This window comes from Aristolochia californica, unplaced genomic scaffold (assembly GCF_029961685.1).
Source record: "Aristolochia californica isolate CCGP_79_NKW_82.1479 unplaced genomic scaffold, dmAriCali1.0.hap1 SCAF_3, whole genome shotgun sequence".
Classification (NCBI taxonomy): Eukaryota; Viridiplantae; Streptophyta; class Magnoliopsida; order Piperales; family Aristolochiaceae; genus Aristolochia; species Aristolochia californica.
In genome coordinates this window covers 8,981,583-9,004,642 of record NW_027181992.1, presented here as the reverse complement: position 1 = coordinate 9,004,642, position 23,060 = coordinate 8,981,583, and the positions used below count along the sequence as shown (strand labels likewise).

The following is a 23,060-nucleotide window of genomic DNA, read 5'->3' as shown; positions in this document are numbered from 1 at the left end:
ACTTTTGTTGAAGAGAAGATATGAAAACCTCTTACATGACTCTCACAGTAAGCAGTCTCACAAAGCTAGAATTAGTATGATGGAATTTTACAAGAGTCTCACAAAAGGTGGTCTCACAGGAGAGTTTTACTTTAAAGGTGTTTTAGTTATGTTAGTCTTTTATTTATGTTGAGTAATTTAATTGTGTTAGGACTTATCTTTAAGTATTAGAGTTTTGGTGTAATTGGGACAAGGGTAGTTTAATTGTAATTGGACTCTACTACTTTCCTCTATTATAAATAGGGGTTCATGTACTCTGATTACATCAAGTCAATGAAGTTTTTTTTTTTCCATAAATTCAACAACTTTACTTAATGAAGGTCGTTTTCAAATTTTTTACATATTTGAATCCATCAATGCCATGATTAAACTCAATTTTAGAAAAGATTTTAAGTATTCCATTCTGACAATACCAAATAATATTTATCTAACCAATTTCAATCCTTTTGCAAGCCAAATAATATTTTTCATCAGACTTCATGTGTGTATACACTTTAAAAAAATGGTATAACAAAATGAAAAATATACATTTATTAGAAGTAGCTCAAGCTTTATTAGTCTATATACAAGTACCCTAATTTTATTGGCCCTATGTTGTTCTTGTAGCTTGTTATCTCATAAATCTTATGACTTTTCTATTGTTTTTTGTCTCAAGTCTCCTTCTACATTCCTTTTTCCTACTTACGTAGAAAATGTGTTGCTTTGTATCATCCACCCATACGATCAAATGGTCAATCAAGTGCATGAAGGCATGAAGAGGAGGAGGCTATGATGAAAATCAATCGATCATATTGCTCACATTCACTCAAAGTGACTGGTTTACCCGTGAAATGAAGGCTAGAAGGAAACATGAAGTGCCAAAGTAGATTGTGCGTTGGACCTACTCCATCCAAATGATATAAGAGTGAAAAGGCATTGTAATGTTCGTTGGTTCTAGTCCATCCAAATGATATAAGAGTGAAAAGGCATTGTAAGTGTCTATTTGGCTAGTCGTTTGAACACTCTAAAGAACTTAGAAAGAGCAAGTTACAAAGATCATCTGATTGGAGCCTAGCCAACTGCACAACCAGTTTGAAGGCAAATTTTAGAAATGCTCCACAAATTTATTTGACCAACATAGGTTACCATATAATATGTAAGTGACCGACAATTGTATTTAGTATTTCAAATCATGAACTTACATCATTTCTTTAAAGTTTTTGTCATTGTTTTGACCAACTTTTACAAAATGACGAGTGTCATTTTCCAATGGCCAGTTTTTAGATTATTTAATCTCATATGTTTAAAAGATTTTTGCGCCCCAGACTAAAACCACCGATTGATAGAGTGCAAATAGCATTCACAATCTGAGATTTCCCAAAGAGCCAAAAGTAAGTGTACTTTGATTACTAAGTAGTTTGTGCCTTAAAATTTGAACTTTTTTTTGTACACAATATTTTTCATGATGAACTTGGTGTGAACATATTTTGAAATTATTTTGCATTATTCAGAAATTTTAGAGACTCCAACTAGTGGCAATTCTACAACTTTTCAAACTCTATTTTAAGAGTTTTCAAATCTCACGATGCTCATTTTTTGAAATCATTTGCTTGAAATTGAATTAAGGAGTTAATTTTCTCATGACATTATCACCTATGATTGAATGTATTCTTTTGAGCTTTGTTATTATCATATTTGCGTGATATAAGAGGCATCGGGTTTAGTTGAAAACTAAGTATTCCTTGTTGTGTTTAAACCAATAAAGACTTGGATAAGTTGATCGGTAGTAATCACATAAAATTCTTTCTTAAAGGTCTAATTGCTTGTACCTCCTAGTAGTTGTTGACAAAATCCTAAAGGTTGGACAAGTGCTATAATAGGAGGACCTTTGAGGTTAACTGTTGTAAATGGCGTTTGAGCTATAAACACAGTGAGTTAGCTCTAATGTGCAAACACCTTGGGAGTGGATTAACAATTTGAGATAGTGACAAACAGGTTGAGCCAGTATTAAAATACTTGTAGCGGCTTGTATTTGACATAACCATAGATTTTGATAGGCCTATTTAGTCCCCCTCCCTTTCCTTGTTAGACTCATAGGACCTAAGCTTCCAGGGTCACACTTAAAAAATAAACATACTTTGAAAAGAAAAGAGGTTTTTGAGAGAGGAAATGTGGACACAAAAATCTGAATTTTCTACACCTATCTAAAATTTTGCAAACTGTCCTTTTTAAGCTTCCAAAGGTCATAGTGACTATTTGGAATTAGTGGTCATGTAATGGTATATCTGTAATTTTAACCGATACGTATCGGGGTATCCGAGATCGGAGATCAAGACTTAATTCCTTGTCCCATCCAATTTACCACGTCCAGGGGCATGGCGGGTGATGATCAGTTGTCCAGACACTGGAAGGGAGAGACTCACGGGCGGTGGTTCGAGTGCGAAAAGGCATGATGGCGGTCGTTCTTGCCCCAGGTTTGTCCCGGAAGCTGAAGAAAGTGTTGGAATCTCGGACGGACTCTCCAGATCTACTGGCCTCGCTCAACACCCTCTCCACCTTCTACACTGAAAACAATCAACAGGCTCGCAGGAATCTCAGATCTTCAATTGAGGAAAGAGCGCTTTCGATCAATGAGGAATTCCTTCTCTCTTCTGAGGCTGCACAACAGGTCCGTTCCCATATACTATTCTTCGATGCATATCTATTTTTGACTGACTGCTTCTAATTTCTCTTTATTTTGTTGCTGGCGATTTTTCTTTCATGAACATCTTTTATTTCTTCGTTTATAATGCTGATCTTACTGAAAACTTGTTACTTAGGCATTGGATAGAGTGGAGGAGGAAGTCAATGCATTAGCCGAGTGCTGTGACAAGTAAGATCTTCTTGTGTTGTTTTCGTCCTAGTTGTAATGTTCTTTACTAACCATCAGTTGCAAATCATGGCTCTTAATTTTCTGTGCGATGTAAATTCCTTGAAATGCGTACCTGATTGTATGCTTGGGGGTCCCGTTGAATATCTCTCGGCCGTGTTTCGTGGTTGTGGATGTAAAGATCAAAGTTTCTATATATTTGATCAAATCATTTTTTTGAGCCATAGATGTATCATTATTTCGTAAGATTTTGTGAATAGTGAATCCAAAGCATGCTTTTACTAAAAGCGGACTCCTTCAATCTCTCATTTTGCCACTACAGGATAGCTAAGGCATTGAACTGCTGCAATGCAACCACCGGGGATATCATTGGTACAACAGAGAGGCTCAAGCAAGAACTTGAGATAACTACTCAGCGACAAGAGATTGTGTCTTGCTTTCTTCGTGATTATCAGCTTTCTGCTGAGGAGGTATACATTTGCACTTGAAGAATATTCTATCCCTAGCTTTTGTTGAATAAACCTGTTTTTATTGGTTCTTTTCTGTTCTCAATATTCAGCTCGGATGATTAACGTTTGGTTTATGGTAGATACATGCATTGAGAGAAGAGGAAATGAATGAGAACTTCTTCAAAGCGTTGGCTCATGTTCAAGAAATACATGCTAATTGCAAAGTGTTACTCAGGACACATCACCAGGTAACTCTTATATATTCACTCAGTGGCATATTCTGCTTGTTTTACTTTCTCATGGGCAACATCTTTTTCAACTAAAAAGAGATAAAAATTGTTATAGTATTACTCATCCTGATAAGGTCCTTGTCCTACATAGATTAGTAGGATATTATGGTAAGGGCATTATGGTCATGTTTGTAATTACTTTTGATTACACAAAACCAAACCCTAGTAGAGCTATGGGACAAAGACATTGCAGCCCTAGGATTCTTCTTAACTTCGATCTAGAACAACAAGGATGCCAACCCATCAAAAGGTCAATTATTCTCCATTTATCTCATTAAAAATCACTTTCACCAATTTCCACCACCACTTTCTCAGTCTTTTTCAAAAGTTCCATCTTTCAATTCAGATTAAAAATAAAAACCCTACAAGAATTGTATCATGTCCGTCTTACCTTCTCATTAGATGTAACAACCTTTTAGTCTCATCTGCTTTTTATGGTCTTTTCGTTGTCATCATTTTTGCCTTTATTTGTATGTGAAAGGTAATGGATTTTGGCCAGATAACCCACATTGTATGGGAATACTTCCTTTTTACAGACTAGTACAAGTAGTTACATCAGGATAAGATACAATAATAATAACAGAACTAGAGATGGGACAAACATTAAAAGATAAAAAGCAAAAAGTACAACAATATCTCTATGTTGTTCTATTAGCGCCCCTCAATTTGTTTGGCCGAGGGAATATGCTTGAGAATAAGGTGACCATTTAACACCTTGTTGTGAATAAAATGCTGGTCTAATTCAATAAGCTTTGTCCAAGCATAAAATACAGGATTGGCTGCCAAATATGTTGTACTGATGTTGTCACATATAGCATCATTGGATTAGGTAGAGAAAAATCTAGCGGATATAGACTGAATCAGCAACAGAAGCAGCCATAGATCTATATTCTACTTCTATATTGGATCTCAAGATAGTTGGTCATTTCTTTGTAGACCAACTTAATAAATTTGATTTTAGAATAATATGAAAACCAGAAGTAGACCTGTGAGTATCAAGACAAGCAGTTCAATATGACTTGCGAGACTTCATAATATGTAGACTGCAATGTAAAGATCCTTTGAGATACCAAAAGATTTACTTGACTGCTTATAGATGTGAGTATCTTGACTAATGCATAAACTGTGAGACAAGATTGACGACATAAGAGAGATCTGGCTGTGTAGAAGTCAGATATCTCAGAGCACCTACAACTTTTCAATAATCAAAAGGAGAGTCTAATAGCTGGCCATCATGTGCAGAAAGTCGAGTATTGACAGCAAGAGGTGTAGAACAAGACTTACAATTCTGCATATTAAAGTTCTCAAGTAATTGCAAAGCATACTTTGATTGAGTGAGAAGCAAAGAGATCTGGTTAACAATCTCTGCACCTAGAAAATAAAGCTAGGAACAGATATCTTTCATAGCACACTCTTTGAAAAGTAGAAATCAATGATTGTAAGAGAGAGGAAGAGCTACCAGTTAACCAATATCATCCACATAAAGCAGTAGCATAATCAGCCCATGAGTAAAATTGTAAACAAATATAGAAGAATCAACTAAATTCTCTTTGAAACCAAGCTCATGGAGTAAACTTTTAAATCTATGAAACCAGGCTTGGGGTGTTTGTTTAAGACCATACAATGCCTTCTTTAGTGGCCATCCTCTTGAAATTGCAACTGCAAGTATGTGGATGAAAATATCGAGGTTGTTCATGTATACCTCTGATAAATAACACCCACTTATGGCCAATAATATTGTTGGAGACAGATAGATGAACCAGCTCCCAGGTCTGATTTCGAATCAGTTCATCATACTTGTGAGATCGAGTAATTATTGGATGAACTCGAGAGGAAGAGAGAAGAGAGGATTCTGTATGAGTAAAAGTGGGTCGATCAACCTGCTGAATATCTGGGACTGCTTCAGCACTTTTTAATCCAATCTAACCCCATTTGCCAAATGTTGGGGATGAGATATAGATGAATCAAGCTGATCTGGCTCCAGAGAGATTATTGAAAGATTCTTTGCCCATAATCATCTGAAGCGGTATTTGAATTCTGAACAAAAACCACCTGATCTTGTGGATTAGCAGAATTTGTATTGTCCTTGATAGATGGAGATGAAGATAGGATTTGCCAAAGCTGAAGAAATCTTATGATCTAAAAAAAACCTGATTTATGAGAGTATGAATCTGAAACAGAATCTGACACTGGTTGAGACCGTCTGTGATAAACCTTTTTTTTTTTTTTTTTGAAAAAGATGTATTAATAAAACAGAAGAAAATTACAAAGTTTGAGGGAGCATTTCCCTTACAACTAGTGATTGTAGGGTAGCTCCTTGCCTAGCAAGTCCATCTGTCGCTGAATTTGCGGATCTCGGAATGTGGGTCCAACAACAAGAAACAATTGAGGTAATATCTAAAATTTCCTTAAAAATATCCCAATGTCTCCACGGAGGAGAAGTCACTCTCTCACACCAACCAATCACTACTTTTGAATCCCCTTCAACTTGGAGGGGCCCACTGTATCTTTCTTTGAAAACACGTAGACCGGAGAGGAGAGCCTGTAACTCAACATTCGTAGAGTCAGAAATATTAAGGGGGCCAACATACGTGAAGAGCTGATTGCCAGAGTGATCTGAAATTACTCCGCCATAACCAGAAATACCAGGGTTGCCAAGAGATGAACCATCAAAATTTAGCTTGAGATAACCAGCAGCCGGAGGAGTCCATTCGTGCATGACATGAAGACCGTCTGTGATAAACCTTGATTATAGGAGGTTTATTTGAAATTGAATCCACAAGATTTTTGTTGATAGGCTGAGACATAGGATACATATGCCAATGCAACCCGTCATCACAAACATTATCCATTCTGCCAGAATTTGTTAGCAATGAATTTGTTCTGACCATTGGCCTATTATGCTCTCCACCTCCTTCGAAAAATGGGGGCCTACCCCTTTCTGGTTTGAAAACTCATGGTTCTCTGAACAAAACTTTGAACCTCTTATCAATGGATGGTGGGGTGAAGGTCCGAGCTTTGGCAGAAGGGAGTGGGCTTTCCCTCTAAAGTTGCGGTTTTTAAAAGAAAAAATTAGGGAATGGGCCACGAGCCGTCGTGCCTCTTTGGTTGCCGAGAAGCTTCGTTCCTCTCTCAGATTGCTGATTTGGACTAGGTGGAGGAACAAAGGTACTAATCCCCTACTGAGTTCTCTTCCCGAATTTCTTTGAATTCTGATTTGAATAAAATTTTGCATCAAGAGAGGATTCGATGGAAGTAAAGAGCCAGATTTAAATGGCTAAAGGAAGACGATGCCAATACAAAATTTTTCCATGCCGTCGCATTGGCAAGGAGGTCCAAATGAATTATCTCACTATGTATTAATAATGAGGTAATTTTGTGTCAGACCTCGATAACTAATGTGTTGATTCAGTTTTTCATAGATCTGTATTCGAAGGAATGTTCAAATAGGCCAAAAGTTCAACACATCAATCTCTCCTGTCTCTCCCCAACAGCCACCTCCCTATTAGAGCTCCCTTTCTTTGTTGCAGAAATCGAGCATGCCGTATTAGGAATAAAAAGTGATAGGTCCCCGGGCCCAGATGGTTTTAATGGGGATTTTCTAAAAAGTTTCTGGTCTCGGCTCAAGGAGGATATTTCTGCAATGATACATGGTTTTTTCAAGAATGGAATCACTTTTCACAGCATTGGGGCGTCTTTCATCACTTTGGTTCCGAAGAAGTCTAGTGCTGAGAAGTCGAAAGATTTCCGGCCTATCAGCATGGTAACTAGTGCATACAAAATCATTGCAAGAATTCTAGCCCATCAGCTGAAGACCTTTCTCTTGATCGTCATTCACTGCGGGCAAGACACCTTCCTCAAGGGGAGAGAAATCCTAAATTCCACAATGGTAGCTCATGAACTTATTGATCACTTCAGTTGTAACAAAGATCCAAGAATTGCCCTCAAACTTGATCTGGAAAAGGTTTTTGACCGAGTAAATTGGATTCTTCTAGATGAGCTAATGGAGAAAATGGGTTTCGGCACAAAATGGAGATTTTGGATTAGGAGTTGCGTGGGTTCGGCTTCCTACTCTCTCATCCTTAATGGCTCAATTTGCGGGTGTATCAAAGGGACTAGGGGGATCAGACAGGGAGACCCACTCTCTTCGCTTCTTTTCAACATTATAGCAGAATTCGTCTCCTCTATATTTTACTTGGTAGTGAATCTTGGGTGGCTCCCCCCCTACTAGCCCCCATCAGGCTTCAATGTCAGTCCTGTTACTAGATGAGATGGCGAATATCTGTGGATGTAAAACATCTAGCATCCCGTCCACCTACCTTGGTCTCCTCCTCTTCAATGGTCGCATAAACCAAAGTCTATGGAACCCTGTGGTGGAAAAGATTGAGACTCGTCTGGCAACCTGGAAGGGCCGTTTTCTTAGCAAAGCAGGAAGGCTCATTCTCCTAAAGTCTTGTATTGCAAGCATCCCGAACTATGCTCTGTCTTTTATGCCTTGCCCCGTCTCCATATGTAATGCCATTGATAAGTTAAAAAGAAGATTTCTATGTAGAGGATCAAGTGATACTTTTAAGTACTATTTGGTCAATTGGGAGGAAGTCTGTCTGCCAAAAAATATGGGAGGGTTAGGGATTCGGAAATCGAAGGATATGAACCAAGCTATGCTCTTAAAATGGATTTGGAAATTCAACACTGTTTCTTCTAATCATTGGAAGGAAATGGTTACTGTTAAGCTTGGTTATCCTTCTCCATGGTGGACTTCAGGAGGCAATCGAAGATGTCTATCTCCAATTTAGAGATCACTATATCTACTTATTCCCAAATTTTCCTCAACCATCAAATTCTATGTTGGAAACGACAGATCTTTAAAATTCTGGGTGGATTGGTGGGCGGGTCTGGAGCCTTTATAGTCATCGTTTAGGAATCTTTTCCTCCTATCATTATGAAGGGAGATATTGGTTGCAGATGCTTTTGAGGGGGATGGTTTTGAGCTTGCACCCCGGAAGGGGTCTTTATGATATTGAGGCTTTGGAGGCAAGCTGGTTGATGGAATCTTTGCATTCCTTCAGATTGAGATCTTCAGCAACAGACAAGCTGATTTGGTGGCCTGACAAAAGCGGAATTTTCTCCTTGTCCTCTGCTTACAAATTTATCAATGGCTGGCATTCAAATCAAAAGGATCATGAGATTTTCTTACATGGCGTCTTTGTGCCCCACCAGAGATAATTTTTTTCTTATGGAGCGCCTGCCAAGGAAAGATACTCAAGGCAGACATGCTCAGAAGGAGAGGGCAACCAGCTATTGATCCTCTCTGCCCTTTCTGCAACCCTTAGGTCGAAATAGTCAGTCACATCTCGCTTCAGTGCTCTTTCTCATGGAATGTGTGGACTTCCATACTCAGTAAGACTGGGCTGCAATTTTGTATGTCAGCTGATCTAATCTCTTTCAGCAAGTTGCTCATTGGTACTCCCTTTCCTGGGCTTGGAAAGCTTATGATACCCGCTTGTATTGGTTTCATTCTGTGGGGGCTTTGGAATGAGCACAATCGTAGGCGTTTTGATGCTATAAGTAACTCTACGGTAAGAGTCGCTGATTATGTGTTGGGCCAGATTTCAGCATGGCTCCTTACCAAGAAGCCATTCTCCTCCTTTGCTGATTCCTCTATTCGCGATAATTGGAACAACGTAGCAAAAATGTGGTTTGGAACCAAGATCCCAGTCATGCAAGAATGGACCCCCCAGAGCATGGTTTCCTGAAGTTAAATTTTGATGGTTCTTCTCTTGGCAATCCTGGAATTGCTGGCTTTGGGGGAGTTATCTCGGATCCCTCGGGCAATCAGTGTTTCTCGTATGCTGGCTCGTTAGGCATTGCTTACTTAACGACGGCTGAACTCCAAGGTCTTCTCAATGGGCTCTGCGTTTTCAAAGACAATAGTAGTGGTCTTCTTCACATTGAGGGGGACTCCAAGGTGGTAATTGGTTGGTGCGAATATGCATCCTCCCCCCCATGGCACCATTGGGATTCTTTTCTAGATATTCTTGAAATTGCCTTTCAATTTTCTTGTATTTGGTCTCACATTCTGAGATCTGCTAACTTGGCAGCAAATGTGTTAGCTAAGTTGGGAGCAACCCTTCAATCTCTTGTTGTTAGGGATTTGCTCCTGGATTCTTTGTAATTCTCTTTGTTAATATATACATCTTTTTCAAAAAAAAAAAAGAGAAATTCATGATTTCTGTAAATTGACATTGTGTCAATTTACAGACCTTGCTTTGATACCATGTCGAATTCTTCACTGAATTGTTCATAACTGAGTAAAATGAGCCTTTATTTATAATAGAAGAAACAAGGGGAATCTGATTACAATTAACTATCCTTATCCCAGTTATACCCAAACCCAACATTAAAAGATATGTCCTAAAATAATTAAACATCTGGCCATAAATAGAAGACTAACAAAACTGAAACTCTTGTAAATTGAACCTCTTATTTGAGATCTCCTTCCCATGAGACTCTTTTTAGACTCTACCATATTAATACTGGCTTAGTGAGACTTCTTGCTTTGAGAGTCATGCAAAACTCTTTCATACTTGCTCTTCAACATAGACTTTGTTTGGCTTGAACTTACATGTTGGTCGGCTCCACAGCGTGCAGGATTGGAGCTGATGGACATGATGGCTGTGTATCAAGAGGGAGCCTATGAACGTCTTTGCAGGTGAGGTCTTGGATTCAAGTCTTATTGGGGTGTGGGGTATGGGTGTAAGTGACATTCCAAAAAGAAGTTTCTTTGTGTGAAGAAATCTTCTCTGGCATTAAACAGCATCTTTCCATGAATATTAAAGTCTCAATGTGTATATTCTAGGGGCAAATGTCTCCTGCATTGACATTAATTAAAGGAATATTATTATGTGGTAAAGCTGATCATACTATTGGAGAACTATAATAAGTTGCATCTATTCTTTCTTGATTTTAGGATTGGGGCAGTGCCAGAATAATGACCATGATTCCTTTCTCATTTCTTTAAACAAGATCAATACCTTTCGATACTCATTCGATCGTATGCCTTGCTCATCAAATAGCATAGCTGTAATTAGCTCTAGAAAGTGGCAGACCGCTGACATCTTGCTTTCAACTGCTCTCGATAATGCTTATTTTTTTCATTTATGTGTAGTGTCACATCTTGCTTTCAATAGCTTACAGTAATGCTTATCTTTTCATTTACACGTAGTGATACTAATAGTAGCATTTGCTCATAATGCTTCGTTTTTTCATTTACTGGTAGACATACTGTTGGTTGTATTTGCTCATGATTGTTAGGATTAGTCTTATATGGATTCAAGATTAGAAAGATTTTGTGCTTAGTATTTAGTTAGATTCCTCCTTGTAGGTGGGCTTCTGCTCAAAGTTGCCTGTGTGTAGGAGTGTTAGTGTTAAAAATAGTCCCTCATGGATGTAGGATTGGAAACATCTTGTGCTTATTACTTGGAGAGGGGTCTCTTACCTTTGGTTGATCATTTTGGGATGAACTTGGGCCCCACATTAACAATGATACTGCCATCTCATGTATGTGTTGCCTGGAGATGGCTAATCAGAGGACTTTTATTTTGCGTTCTGTTTAGATGGGTTCAAGCGGAATGTCGGAGATTGGGTGATAGTGATACTCCTGAAGTTAGTGATCTTTTGAAGACTGCTGTTCATTGCTTGAGAGAAAGACCTGTGCTCTTCAAGTATTGTGCAGAAGAGGTATGTTAAAAAGTAAATTTGCATGGTTAATGGATTCTTTCAAAAACCTGGTTGAGTTATCCCTTTGGGTATTCAGTTAATATGGTTGCTTGTCATTTCACTTTACCATTTTTCAGGTGGCGAACATGAGGCACCATGCTTTATTTAGGCGGTTTTTAAGTGCTCTTACACGTGGAGGGCCTGGAGGTCTTCCACGGCCCATTGAAGTTCATGCTCATGATCCTCTACGTTATGTAGGGGATATGCTGGGCTGGTTACATCAGGTTTGAATGAATTACTTACAAAATTTTGCTGTGTTGGATTTTATCAAGAGATTTAGTTCAATTAATCTTTGTGTGTCACCAGCACTAATGGGTGTTTTCCCCCATGTATGCACAAATGATAAGGCCCTGGCATCTGAAAGAGAACTCGTACTTGTGTTACTGGACCCAGATGCAATGGTAGATAGTGGACCAACTGCTCGCCAATTTTCTAAGAATACATCTGAAAGTGATTCCTCGAGAACTGAAACCGATGCGACATTTATTCTTGATAGAATATTTGAGGGTGTATGCCGCCCCTTCAAAGGGAGGGTTGAACAAGTTTTACAGTCTCAACCTAGTCTTATTATTTCTTACAAGCTAAGTAATATGTTGGAGTTCTATAGCTACACTGTGAGTTTTTATTGGTTGTTACATACTTTACTTTCTTATTGTACTTGTTTAGTGGAGTAATAACATTCTCGTTTTGATAAATGTCATAGATTTCTGATTTTCTTGGAAGAGAAACAGCTCTCTGCAATACACTTTTGCTACTGAAAGATGCTGCTCAACAGACTTTTTTTGATGTCCTCAAGATCCGAGGAGAGAAGCTTTTAAGGTATCCTCCTTTGGTGTCTGTTGATCTATCTCCACCTCCAGCTGTTAGAGAAGGAGTATCGCTGCTGCTTGAGATAATTGAGACTTACAACAGCATGATGTTCTCTGCATCTGGAAAGAAGCCTGAATTTGATCCAGTGATAACTGCTTTTCTAGATCCTATAGTAAAGGTACAATTCCTGCTTTCGGATCTTCTAGTTGTCTCTTTGCTTGTCTGAAAATGCTTTGAAGTTCCCATGTGGTTTCTATGTTAATCAATGAGGGATTTTTTGGATTCATATTAGGCTTAATTTTTATGTAACATATAATATACATTTGGTATATCATTACTGTTACTATCAGGATCATTATACTCAGACCTGATTGTAATAAATATACATGTTGAGTTTATTCATGATTGGCAAAGAGCAATAATGGCATGTCAGGTGTCAGTATGAGTTACCAAAAATGTAATGAAAACCATTTAAGAAAAATTATAGTGAAAAAAATTAGCTGACTGAACTTTCAGTGTCCTTTTCTGGGAGAAAAAACAATTAGTGTCTAGGATTTGCTATTGACTCCAGACATGAAGACTGGTTCTACTTGGATGGAGTGGCTTTTCTTACTCCCATTGTAATTGTGACTTTCAGCAGCTATAATCATATGTATTTATTTTTTTGTAGGCAATGAAAAATGAGATTTTGTTAAAGTAAACTCCTCGAAGAGGAGAAGATTATATCAAGAGGAATATACTATAAAAAAGATAAAAAATCAGATAGGAAGGTTGTTGCGTACCACAAGATATATTAAATCCTTCTTTAGCTATTGTATTTGCCAGCCTAGTGGCATTTCTATTGGTGTGGCACCAAGAAATTTTTAAGCTACTAACAATATCCATTATCTCATCAAAGAACACAACATAACTGCTTGATAGATTCTTCTTCCCCGAAATTTGGCTTATAACCACAAGAAGTTTCCTTCGACAGCCAAAAGAGAGGAGACTGAATAGAGTCTCAAACCCTGAAGAAAGGTTCTCGATTCTGCCACTGTAGAACCTCACAAGCTGAAAGGAGCAGAATAAAGCAAGGAAGATATTACCTGTGTAGTCCTAAATAGGACCATCTCCACCAGCAAGCCATGGGTTTTCAGAAGAACTACCATCTAAATTTAATTAAAGTGAACTTTTGAGGGGAACCCATGATAGAAGTGTGGAACTTGGATGAAAATAGTAATAAATTACTCTTTTCCAGTTATTGCTTATGAGAGAACTAGCTAGGTGCTCGGTTTTAGGAAATTTACTAGCCCAAAATAATGTAAAATGTGTAACAGCCTTAATGACACTACCAAAAGGGTTTATTTTTTATTTAAAAAATATCTTTAAGTGCATTTCTTTCGAGATGAATATTTTCTGTGGCACTTAACCTTTTCCAATGAACAGGAGATACCTCAAAGGATCAAAATGTTTTGTAGGGATTAACGAGAATGGATAAAAAGTTCTGATTTTTTCAATTTGGGGATTTTGCTCAGATTTTCTATTAACAACAAAATGATCGATTAAGAGGATTTACAAGTGAAGCTCATAGTTCTCACTGAGAAAAATATCCATCGATGGGAATGGTGCAATCTGTTCAGCACATTCTTTTGGTTACGGAGGGTCATTGATTCAAATCCTGCTACTTTAAATGTAGCTAATAGTATGATCTTCAATCTGTCAGGGATTTGTGATGGTGAACTTTAACCCAAATTAAGTGATACTGGGTAGACAGACTGTCCCTGAAACCTACTAAAATCCAGAAAATAGAAGAAAACTACCTTGACAGGTTGAATTTTGTGACTTCAGTCTACTCTCGAGCTTCACTTTTTGTAACATTAGGTGGAGGACGGAAGTGAGGAGTGGAACTTTCTTTTTTTCAAAAATTTTTTAGCCTAACTACAAATACATTTATTCTCTTTCACTCTCTTTTAAAATTTTTTCTTTCTGTTTTGAATGCATTAAAATATGTATCTCTCACACCCTTTTCCAAAAAAAAAAAAAAAATACACGTGTGTATCTATTCAGTCCTCAAAAGTACCTGAGCAGATCCAAATCTTCAATATCGTTTTCCTCTTTGGTCAGCTTTCCAGTTATTCAACTCTAGCTTTTATCTACTTGTGAATGTCTCTCCCTGTTAGTTTTTTTATTCTCTTTATGAGTTACAAACTTTTCTCTGGTAAAAAAAAGAAAATGCTATATTATCTACATGAACAGCAATGATCGTTGTTTCTTCCTCTGCTTTAATTGTAGACTATGATCTGGTAATTTAAGTTATTACCAGATCTACAGTAATGACTTCTCTGGATCTGTTTCTCTAAGAGGCTACTTTTAGGTTGGCTCTAAAGTGTGTGCTATTTGCACAATGTTGTGTGCGGGAGAATGGACGATATTTTCTATGTCCAACTGATATAAGTGCCATGATTGGTAAAAGAGCAAGTAAAAGAAGGAGATGTACAGTCTTGGACATGGAGTGAGGCATCAGTATGAATATTTGATTCAAAAACCCTAAGATGGGCATTATGCTTGTTAATTAAAACATTTGACAATGTTTTGCAATGAATTCCCATTTAACAAAACACTTGCTCTTTCCATATCCTGTTTCATTGTGCAGAGAGCATGGGTATGTAATGTGTGTTAGAAGCGTTCGATGCTACCTTATGGAGGACAAAATAGTAACAATTGATTGGAGTATTGTTTTTTTTTTTGTTTTTTAGGGGGGGGGGGGGGGGGGGGGGGGGGGGGGGGGGGGTAAGCTCCCCCTCTTTGTATCTCCTGTCACAGGGGAGGGCGGAACTGTATGGAACTTCTGCACGGCAGACAGGAGGGCATGGGCCCTTCCCCTGCTGGCAGAAGAAGAGGGAAGGAGTGGGGTTCTGCCCCCTCCCTCGTCCACTGATTGGGGGAAGTAAGCTTTTTCTAATCTGAAAATGTGTCTTTCTAGAATTATTTTTAAAAAAGGCATCATGATGATGTCTGGTGGTCAAAGTTGGTTGACCCAAGTGCCCAGTCACCTCACTGGGTTGGTGACTGGATCGGTTTTTATAATATATAAATAAATTACCCTTTGAATTGACCGACTCTAGTGAGGTGCAGTTTGGCAAATAACTTACGATGTTTACATATTTGTCTTGAATTTGTGGATGTGAACTGAATGAGCACAAATTGCAGATGTGTGAGCTAGCAGCAGAGGCACACAAGTCTAAAGGAGTGTTCCAATTTTCAAGAAGACGAAAATCTGATTCAGGGCAAATCAATAAGGATTCTTCATCTGTAGATACAATTTTGATGAGCAGTAATCCAGGCTCATCCACATTGGTAAGTGGTTATTAGTTTCTTGTGTAGAGTTGTTCATCTGAAGTGGGTGAGTAGTTGCAAGTTAGTGGTCTATTGATTGTTCATCCACTCTTGCAAGCAGTTCGAGTTAGCCATTTATTGCGTTGCTAGTGTAATCTTATCATCCTGGGGTTATAATTGGTTGTGGCTATCTATTATGGTTTTACTATTGAGTTGTGCTTGTCATTTGTATGATCTTCCATTATTAACTTTGTGGATGCAGAGTAACAACACAGAAAATCTCTCCAAAGTTTTCCTAATTAACTGTTTATCAGCCATTCAGCAACCATTGATCGGAAAAGATATTGCTGCAAAGTATGTCAAGAATCTAGGAGACATAATTGAGACACATTTAGGCATTCTCGTTGAAAAGGAAGTGGATGCAATCTTATGGAGATGTGGTCTCTTCAAGAAGAAGTCTTTTGTCCAAAATGTGAAGGTGAATGACGATGAGCTTGGGCAGCCAGCTTTAGCAGAGGTTGAGGAAATGTCCCCTACGGTACTTGCCGAATGTATGAGAACTTTCTTGGGAATAGTTTCTGGAAGTGAAGCAGGGAATTCTTTGCCAGAATTTGAGCAGATGCAAGACCCAAGGCTGCGCACCGAAGCTTGCAGTCGTGTGGCAGTGGCACTGGCTAAAGCTTATGAACTTTTCTATAATGCAATTACTGACCCGAAGAATGGGTACCCCAATCCTACATTGTTGGTAAGGCATCATCCTGATCAAATAAAGACTATCTTAGGGATTTAGTAGATTCCCTGCACACAGTTCATTCCCATCCATCTGAATACCAAATGATACTACCTTTAGAGAAGAAAGAATGGATTGCATCCTCTGAGGAAGGAAATTGGTTAGTCATTGGTTGCACTTTGGCACAGGCTAATCATCATTATTTGCTGTTTGCCACACAATCATTTGTATCTTTGTTGTTGTTGTTGTTGTTGTCAAAACAGGAATGGAAAAGGTAACTGCATATACAATATGGTGAAAATGTTTTGTTTGTGATGTGGGTTACGATGGCTGATTTCAGCATTCAGAACCCTAGTGGATGCCCCTCCTGTGAGGAATCACTATGGCTTAGGTGAGTTCGTATCTTAGACAATGTATATTTGTTTAGTTTCCGATGCTGGGACCCAAATGATTATCATTCATTGTGGTATACTGATACCCAGATTATAATTGCTCATATTGATCCTTGCTAATAATCAAGCAAGGCGTTTTAGAAAGGACTACTCATTTCTACAGAGCTTATGGGGTTGATATATTAATCAGAGAAGAACCAAGTTCTCGAAACCTATTGATTAATAACCACTTGACCGATAATTTTATGAATTCTTATGAATCGTATTAAATGGTATCAAAGCAGAAGGATACTTGGTTTGTGGGATTTGTTGGGGAAGTTTGAACTCGAAAAATAAGTAAAAGAAGAGGGAGAACAAAGTTGTACGAGAAGAGGAGGGGAGCAACCGCCATTTCCAATCATCAATGGAAGGTTTTTGTTAAGGAAATCGTAGAAACAACCTTCACCAATAGTAACAAATCAGAACCATTGAGTTGTGCTGACCAAATATTCAATAAAAATCCTCAACACGACTCACGTCTATAGCCCCATCAACCAACACTTGAATCTGTTTCGTAGTGTTGTGATGATTGTGACGAGAAAATTAAATCAATCCACACAATTAATGCCAAATTTGATGCTTTATCTCTATAACAACAGACACTAAGTTTGCTGCACTGCATGAACTACTCATGGATGAGGATGCTTTATCTCACATCAATGGTCATGTGTTTAAAATTGGGTGAAAACAAAAGGGAAAAAAGGAACAATATAGAAGAAATAAGAAGAATATAGAAGGATGAAGAAGAATGTTACAATGTGGGAGTTAAGATGATAAGAAACACAAGCTGAAATGAGTTAGAAGACTTGATAATCAAGTGGGACCCACAAAGATACCACGAGTTGGAAGATCACGTGGGACCCATAAGGATAAGGCTACGAGCTTGCGTCCTCCCTTATTTCCATGTTATTGAAGAAAACTTATAGTTCAACTTATATTAGAACTCTAGTATTATCCTTTCATGATAGACTTATCTTGGAGAGTTAGAGTTGGAATGTAATTAAGAGATTTAAAGGTTAATTGTATAAGAACTTTATCACTTCCTTTACTATAAATAGAGGTGTCGTAATTCGGAATTAATCAAGTTCTACAATTTTCGCTTGAGTAAATATCTCTTAAGTAAAGACATGGCGTACACCTTGTTCCTCTTCTCTTCTTCTCTCTACCCGAGAGCCTTCTTCCGCTTTTCTCCTTTTTCTTTTCCTCTTCCCTTACTCGGAATATTGGAAAAAAGATCCTAAATTCAACAAAAAAAAGGAGAGAGGAGCAATGTGAGTAAATTTTAGGGTGCTACCTCAATTGTCTACCATCATTCTACTTATAATAGTTTGAATACAGAAAGACAAACCTTTAGGCTATATCTCAAGCAAGTAATCAAGTTATTACATATTTTATGAAACCCAAGCTGAGTAAAAATCTCATATTTCTTTCCAGTTTTTCAACACTCCCTCTCAAGTTAGGGATTAGATACCAAATAGCCCTAGTTTAGAATCCGCCTTCATAAACTGAGCTCCTTGCATTGCATTAGTTAAGAGATCTGCTAATTGGTCTTCTAATTGCCTATATAGAGTCTTAATTCTCCCCCTTATGACTTGATTACGAATGAAATGACAATCTACTTCGATGTGTTTTTTTTATTCATAGAAAACTTGGTTTTGACAATGAAGATAGTAACTTGATTATCACTTTTCAGTGGGCATCCGGTCTGGTTTTGCAGGGAACCCAACTTGACCCATGTGAAACCCGACCTAAAAATCTTGGGTTCGGGTTTCAAATTTTACCCCTCAGGTAGAGGATGAGGCTAAGGAAAAAACCTATAGATAAGGTGAGGATATGAAACAGGGTAGGTAGGAATGGGGCAAAGATGGGTCGGGTTTGAAGTTTTGGGTTTTCTTCAAGTGGTTTTTTGAGTTCAACCCTATCCAACCTGACCCGACCCGCTAGGAAAGAACTTCCCTCCAGCTGCAAATTCGTAGATGGGGCCCACTTTGAAGCCTTTTATGGGCCTTTCTCAGTGAACGTGGTCGAAAATTGGCCCCTCCGGCTCCAACCAATGGCTAGCTTTCTGAAAGCTCTCCACGGAAAAAAGAGCAGTTGAAATCAACGAAAAAGTACGTACAGACTGTTGCTCCTTACCAGCGTGTGGCTGCGGGTGGAGAAATAATGGACACTGCCATTTGCGGCAGAATCGCGCTTTCTCCCAATCAAGTCTTCAGCCCGAAACCAGGTCTTCTTTTCCCTTGTGTTTCTGCCTCTGTTTTACTGTCTCTTTGATGTTTTTTTCTTCGTTTTTGCGCAAAAGTTGAGCTAGGAGGCCTGTTGTGGAGGGTAAATTTTGTTTCTTATGGAAAGTCTTTGTTACTCTAATTGTTAAACCAGTTCGATAATCGGCGTTAGATTCGCTTCGTATGTTGTTTGGCTGTTGTTGGATTCTGCCCCTCTAGGCAATATTCTGAAAGAGAAAGTATGGGTCGGTTTGTACGTTGAAGGTCAGGCAAATTAGGAATGAAAAATGTGAGGCTTTCAAATTATTTATTCGAAGTTGGAAGTGAACTTGATAGTCGATGTGGTATCTTAAAGAGTCGTTTCTGTTACGAATTTGAAAGTCCAGATTCTGAACATATTAACTAGAGGTTACTATGTTGGATTTTATCTGCCAAGTGTTGTCTGTGTTTCATTTCTCTCATAGTCCTCATGTGCCTCCTGTGGAGTTGTTTCTTAATTCCTCAAGGTCTAGCAAACCCTTTGCTAACTCTTGTCGTCCTTAAAACTTCTGTCTCATGAGCGAGTTGAAGCCTAATGCCACTATATGCTTCATTCTTTACCCTCTGTGGTTCCTAAAAGTCTGAAGTGAAATTCCCAAGTGATAGGCCGGGAAGGAGTACCCAGCAACAAGTTGTTTGTTGAGAAGATCCGTCTCTTGCAATGGCATCAGCCAAATGATCAGCCTCACAAGGAGTCTCCAAGCAATGTTGGGCTGCCAAGTGATGTCCAAGATCTTGTCAAACAAGCGATGCAGTCTCCATGGTGGGAAGGGCACCTAGAAACCCAATTGATGACAATCAAAGAGTCAGCCTCAACCATGACTGGCTTAGAGAAATGGTCATAAAACTATCCCAAGCCCTGAAGAAAAGCTGTAAGCTCAGCTCTGCAGAGTTGGCAAAAAATAAGGGGGCCAAATGCAAAAGTTTGATCTCCCCAACTTGTTATGAATTGTGCCTCCACCACTAGCAGGCCTAGTTTTACCTATAGAGGTGACGTTAAAAGTTAAGCTTTTGTTGAGTATGGTTACTGTTTAGGAAAACCACTCATGCCACTATGGAGGTGGCCAAAAACAGGAAGCTTTCCAGTGCAGAAGAGAGTAGATTGGATGGAGTTCCAAACAATTCTTTTGATATAGTGCGAGCAACCCCCTCAAAAGATCTCAAGTTTCTTTCTTTCCAAGTGGCCAAGATGATAGCAATGAAGGAGAGACACCAGAGGGTTTAATGAATTTGTTTGCTGGACTTAACATACATTAAGCCGTTTGAAGAATATAGTTTTAAGTTTTTTGTTCTTTTTTAATAGACCTTATAATTCAGCTTATTCATCTTTCAGAAAAAAAAGGCTCAGTTATTCTCTTAGTAGCAATATCCAGGGCAGAGCAGTCTTATCAGAGTTTGCTACCAACTGAAGAGTTCATAAAAGCAGCCTGTTAATGTCTGTAAATGACTATTACACTTTAAATTGCATTTTTTTCGCTATGTCTTTTCAATATTTTGTTTTTCTTGGATTTCTTGGGAAGAGGTGTTGCTATTAATTTTTTCCCCTATTTTTTTCCTTTAACAAAATTCCCAAAGACCATGCTCTGTCTTTCTTATTGTACTGTTGTTAAGCATAACCTGGATACACAAGCCTCTGTCATCCAAAACAACCACCTACCCAAAAGACAGGTTATGGTTGTTATGGTTTAGCTGCATAAATATCTTGGTTCTAGACATGTGACCTGAAGTATGAGCTGATTGTATTCAGTGCATGGAATAAAAAGAAAGTTGGGAATTATGAAAGTAATCATTGTGAAGAATTTCTTATTTTACCGTGTAAGTGGTCCATTAGTAGGATACTTAACCAAACCTAATTTAGTTATATTCAGTTACGGATGAGAATGTGCAAAAGCTTTGCCACTTGCACTTTGGTTTGTTCAGTACTAAATATTCTTTTATTCTCAAACCAAAATAGTCACAAATAAGAGTAGGGTTCATTTCCTGAACTTAGTTGTCGTTTTCCTTCAATTGATAAATATCTTATCCCAAATTGTTCTATCCTCACACAGTGAGAATATGTTCTATCAGGTGATAAGCACCCTCTTTATAAGGCACCATGTGAAGTTGGGCAAGTCTAATGGCTTTGTCCGCCAGTGCACCTGGTAAAGGAGGTGGCGTGTTGGAAAGACCAATTGTTGAGAAAACCACTACAGGTCGTGAATCGGAGTTTGACTTGAGGTATGTTAACTTTGAAGCTCTACCTTGCGTATCTTAACAATTACTAAAGAGGGACTCTTCTTGAAATAATTAAGTTATTCTGTTATAAATAATTGAAAATTCCTCAATTATTGTGTTTCGAGATACTCAACAACTACTAGGTCTTGGGAATTTGTGTTACTTGAAAATGTAAGAGATCTATATGGTAGTTGAACTCAACTGCACCATTTTGGGAAAACGTTTTCTATCTCTCTAGTCATGATGGAACTCCATGAAACTTAGCCGTTTTCAGCAGATTATGTACTCCGTGTTGCTTTGGTCTGTGCCAAAATTACCTTGCTTTTTATTTTTTCCTGAGGTTGAACCAAAGCTAAGGTACAAACTCACGAGCACAACATGGAACTGTGCTCAGCATTGAGCAAGTATATTTGCATTTTACTTTCTGTGTTTGACATGGAACTAAGCAACCTCACTGAGTATGTAAATATATTCTTTTCTGACCATGCCCACCATCTGAATGCCTAGGGTTCCAGTTCTTGGAATTACATCTTTTAGTTACTTGCTCCATAAACCTATTAAATATTGTTGTTCCAAGATGGGATTCTATATCATCCGATGCTGAGATCGTAGTGTAGTTGGGGTGTAGGGTGTTTGTGTAATTAGCATTAAAAAAAAAACCACCTGTTGCAGAGGCCAGAAAGCTGAAAGATAACAGAATCTTCTAGACTCAAAGCACTTGATCTTACAATAAAAAAAATTTACTTCTATAATTGGCTTCTACTTTTTCTCACAATTTTTTTTATTAATTTGTAAAATTGAAAATTCTGGATCCTCTAGAAGAAGGGTTGGAAATCATAATAACAATTTTGATCATTTATAGTCATAGCTCTTTGCTATTATCTGCTTTTTCAGGAAGTCAAGGAAGATGTCGCCACCCTATCGTGTCCTTCTGCATAATGACAACTACAACAAACGGGAGTACGTAGTTCAAGTCCTGATGAAGGTTATTCCTGGAATGACTCTTGATAATGCAGTTAATATCATGCAAGAGGCCCACTATAATGGCCTAGCCGTTGTTATTATTTGTGCCCAAGCAGATGCTGAAGAACACTGTTTGCAGCTGAGAGGCAATGGTCTCCTTAGTTCAATTGAGCCAGCAAGTGATGGGTGCTGATGAACAAATTCCTGTAAATCATCTAAGGCCCTATTATTGGGAGAAAAGAAAATGGAAGAAATGATTGATCCAGAGGTGTTATTCGCAAATTCCACGTGATATACATCATATTATTGTACATAACTTTAAATCCATCCTTGTGTCTAGGAATCCAGAACTTTGCATACATACAAAAGAAAGGAGAAGGATTATGCAATACCTTCGAGTGTCAAAATGAAATTAGCAAAGCTTCATGTTGAGCTGAGAAAAGTTTGGTTGTCCAGTCACTCTAGCTGCAGAGTTTTCTGAATTTGATGAGCATCTTCAGTTCGAAAACCTTACAAATATAGAAGTGTGCCAAGTATATTTATTGACTTTCTTCAGTACCTAGGAAAGGAACTCTGGATGGTTCCGTTGGTTGTGCACTAAGTAGTAGTCAAATTCAGAGTAAAAGAAAGAGAAGAAAATACTAGTTGGTTCTGTAGTATCAATTTATAAACCTAAATACAATACGTAGTTAGAGTAGATATATTATCTATTAATTTTGGCGACAACTCCTGCACAGATTCTTTCCATGTAAGGATTATTTTCTACTGATTTATTTAGGTATTATTTCCTAATACTCCCCACAATTTAGGACATATATGATGAATGCCCAAGTTGTCTTAATCAGCTGCATAAATGGCTGGAGATGGATCATAATGAAGTTCTTGTTGAAGCTTTGGAAACTACATTGTCATTTGACTTGGTGAAGGT

General features: G+C 38.1%; 1 protein-coding gene and 1 pseudogene across 1 annotated transcript; both read left to right on the top strand.

Annotated features, from left to right (window-relative positions):
* Window positions 1-2,375: 2,375 nt before the first annotated feature.
* LOC137960314 (conserved oligomeric Golgi complex subunit 6) lies at window positions 2,376-16,729 on the top strand. The gene is made up of 11 exons (XM_068807901.1): window positions 2,376-2,686; window positions 2,838-2,890; window positions 3,210-3,357; window positions 3,477-3,584; window positions 10,271-10,338; window positions 11,243-11,366; window positions 11,483-11,629; window positions 11,753-12,019; window positions 12,109-12,393; window positions 15,405-15,551; window positions 15,793-16,729. Exons 1-11 carry the CDS (start codon window positions 2,468-2,470, stop codon window positions 16,318-16,320), a joined length of 2,094 nt encoding a protein of 697 aa, XP_068664002.1. The 5' UTR covers window positions 2,376-2,467; the 3' UTR covers window positions 16,321-16,729.
* A 2,016-nt stretch (window positions 16,730-18,745) lies between these two features.
* Window positions 18,746-22,591, top strand: LOC137959780 (ATP-dependent Clp protease adapter protein CLPS1, chloroplastic-like; annotated as a pseudogene).
* Window positions 22,592-23,060: the final 469 nt, after the last annotated feature.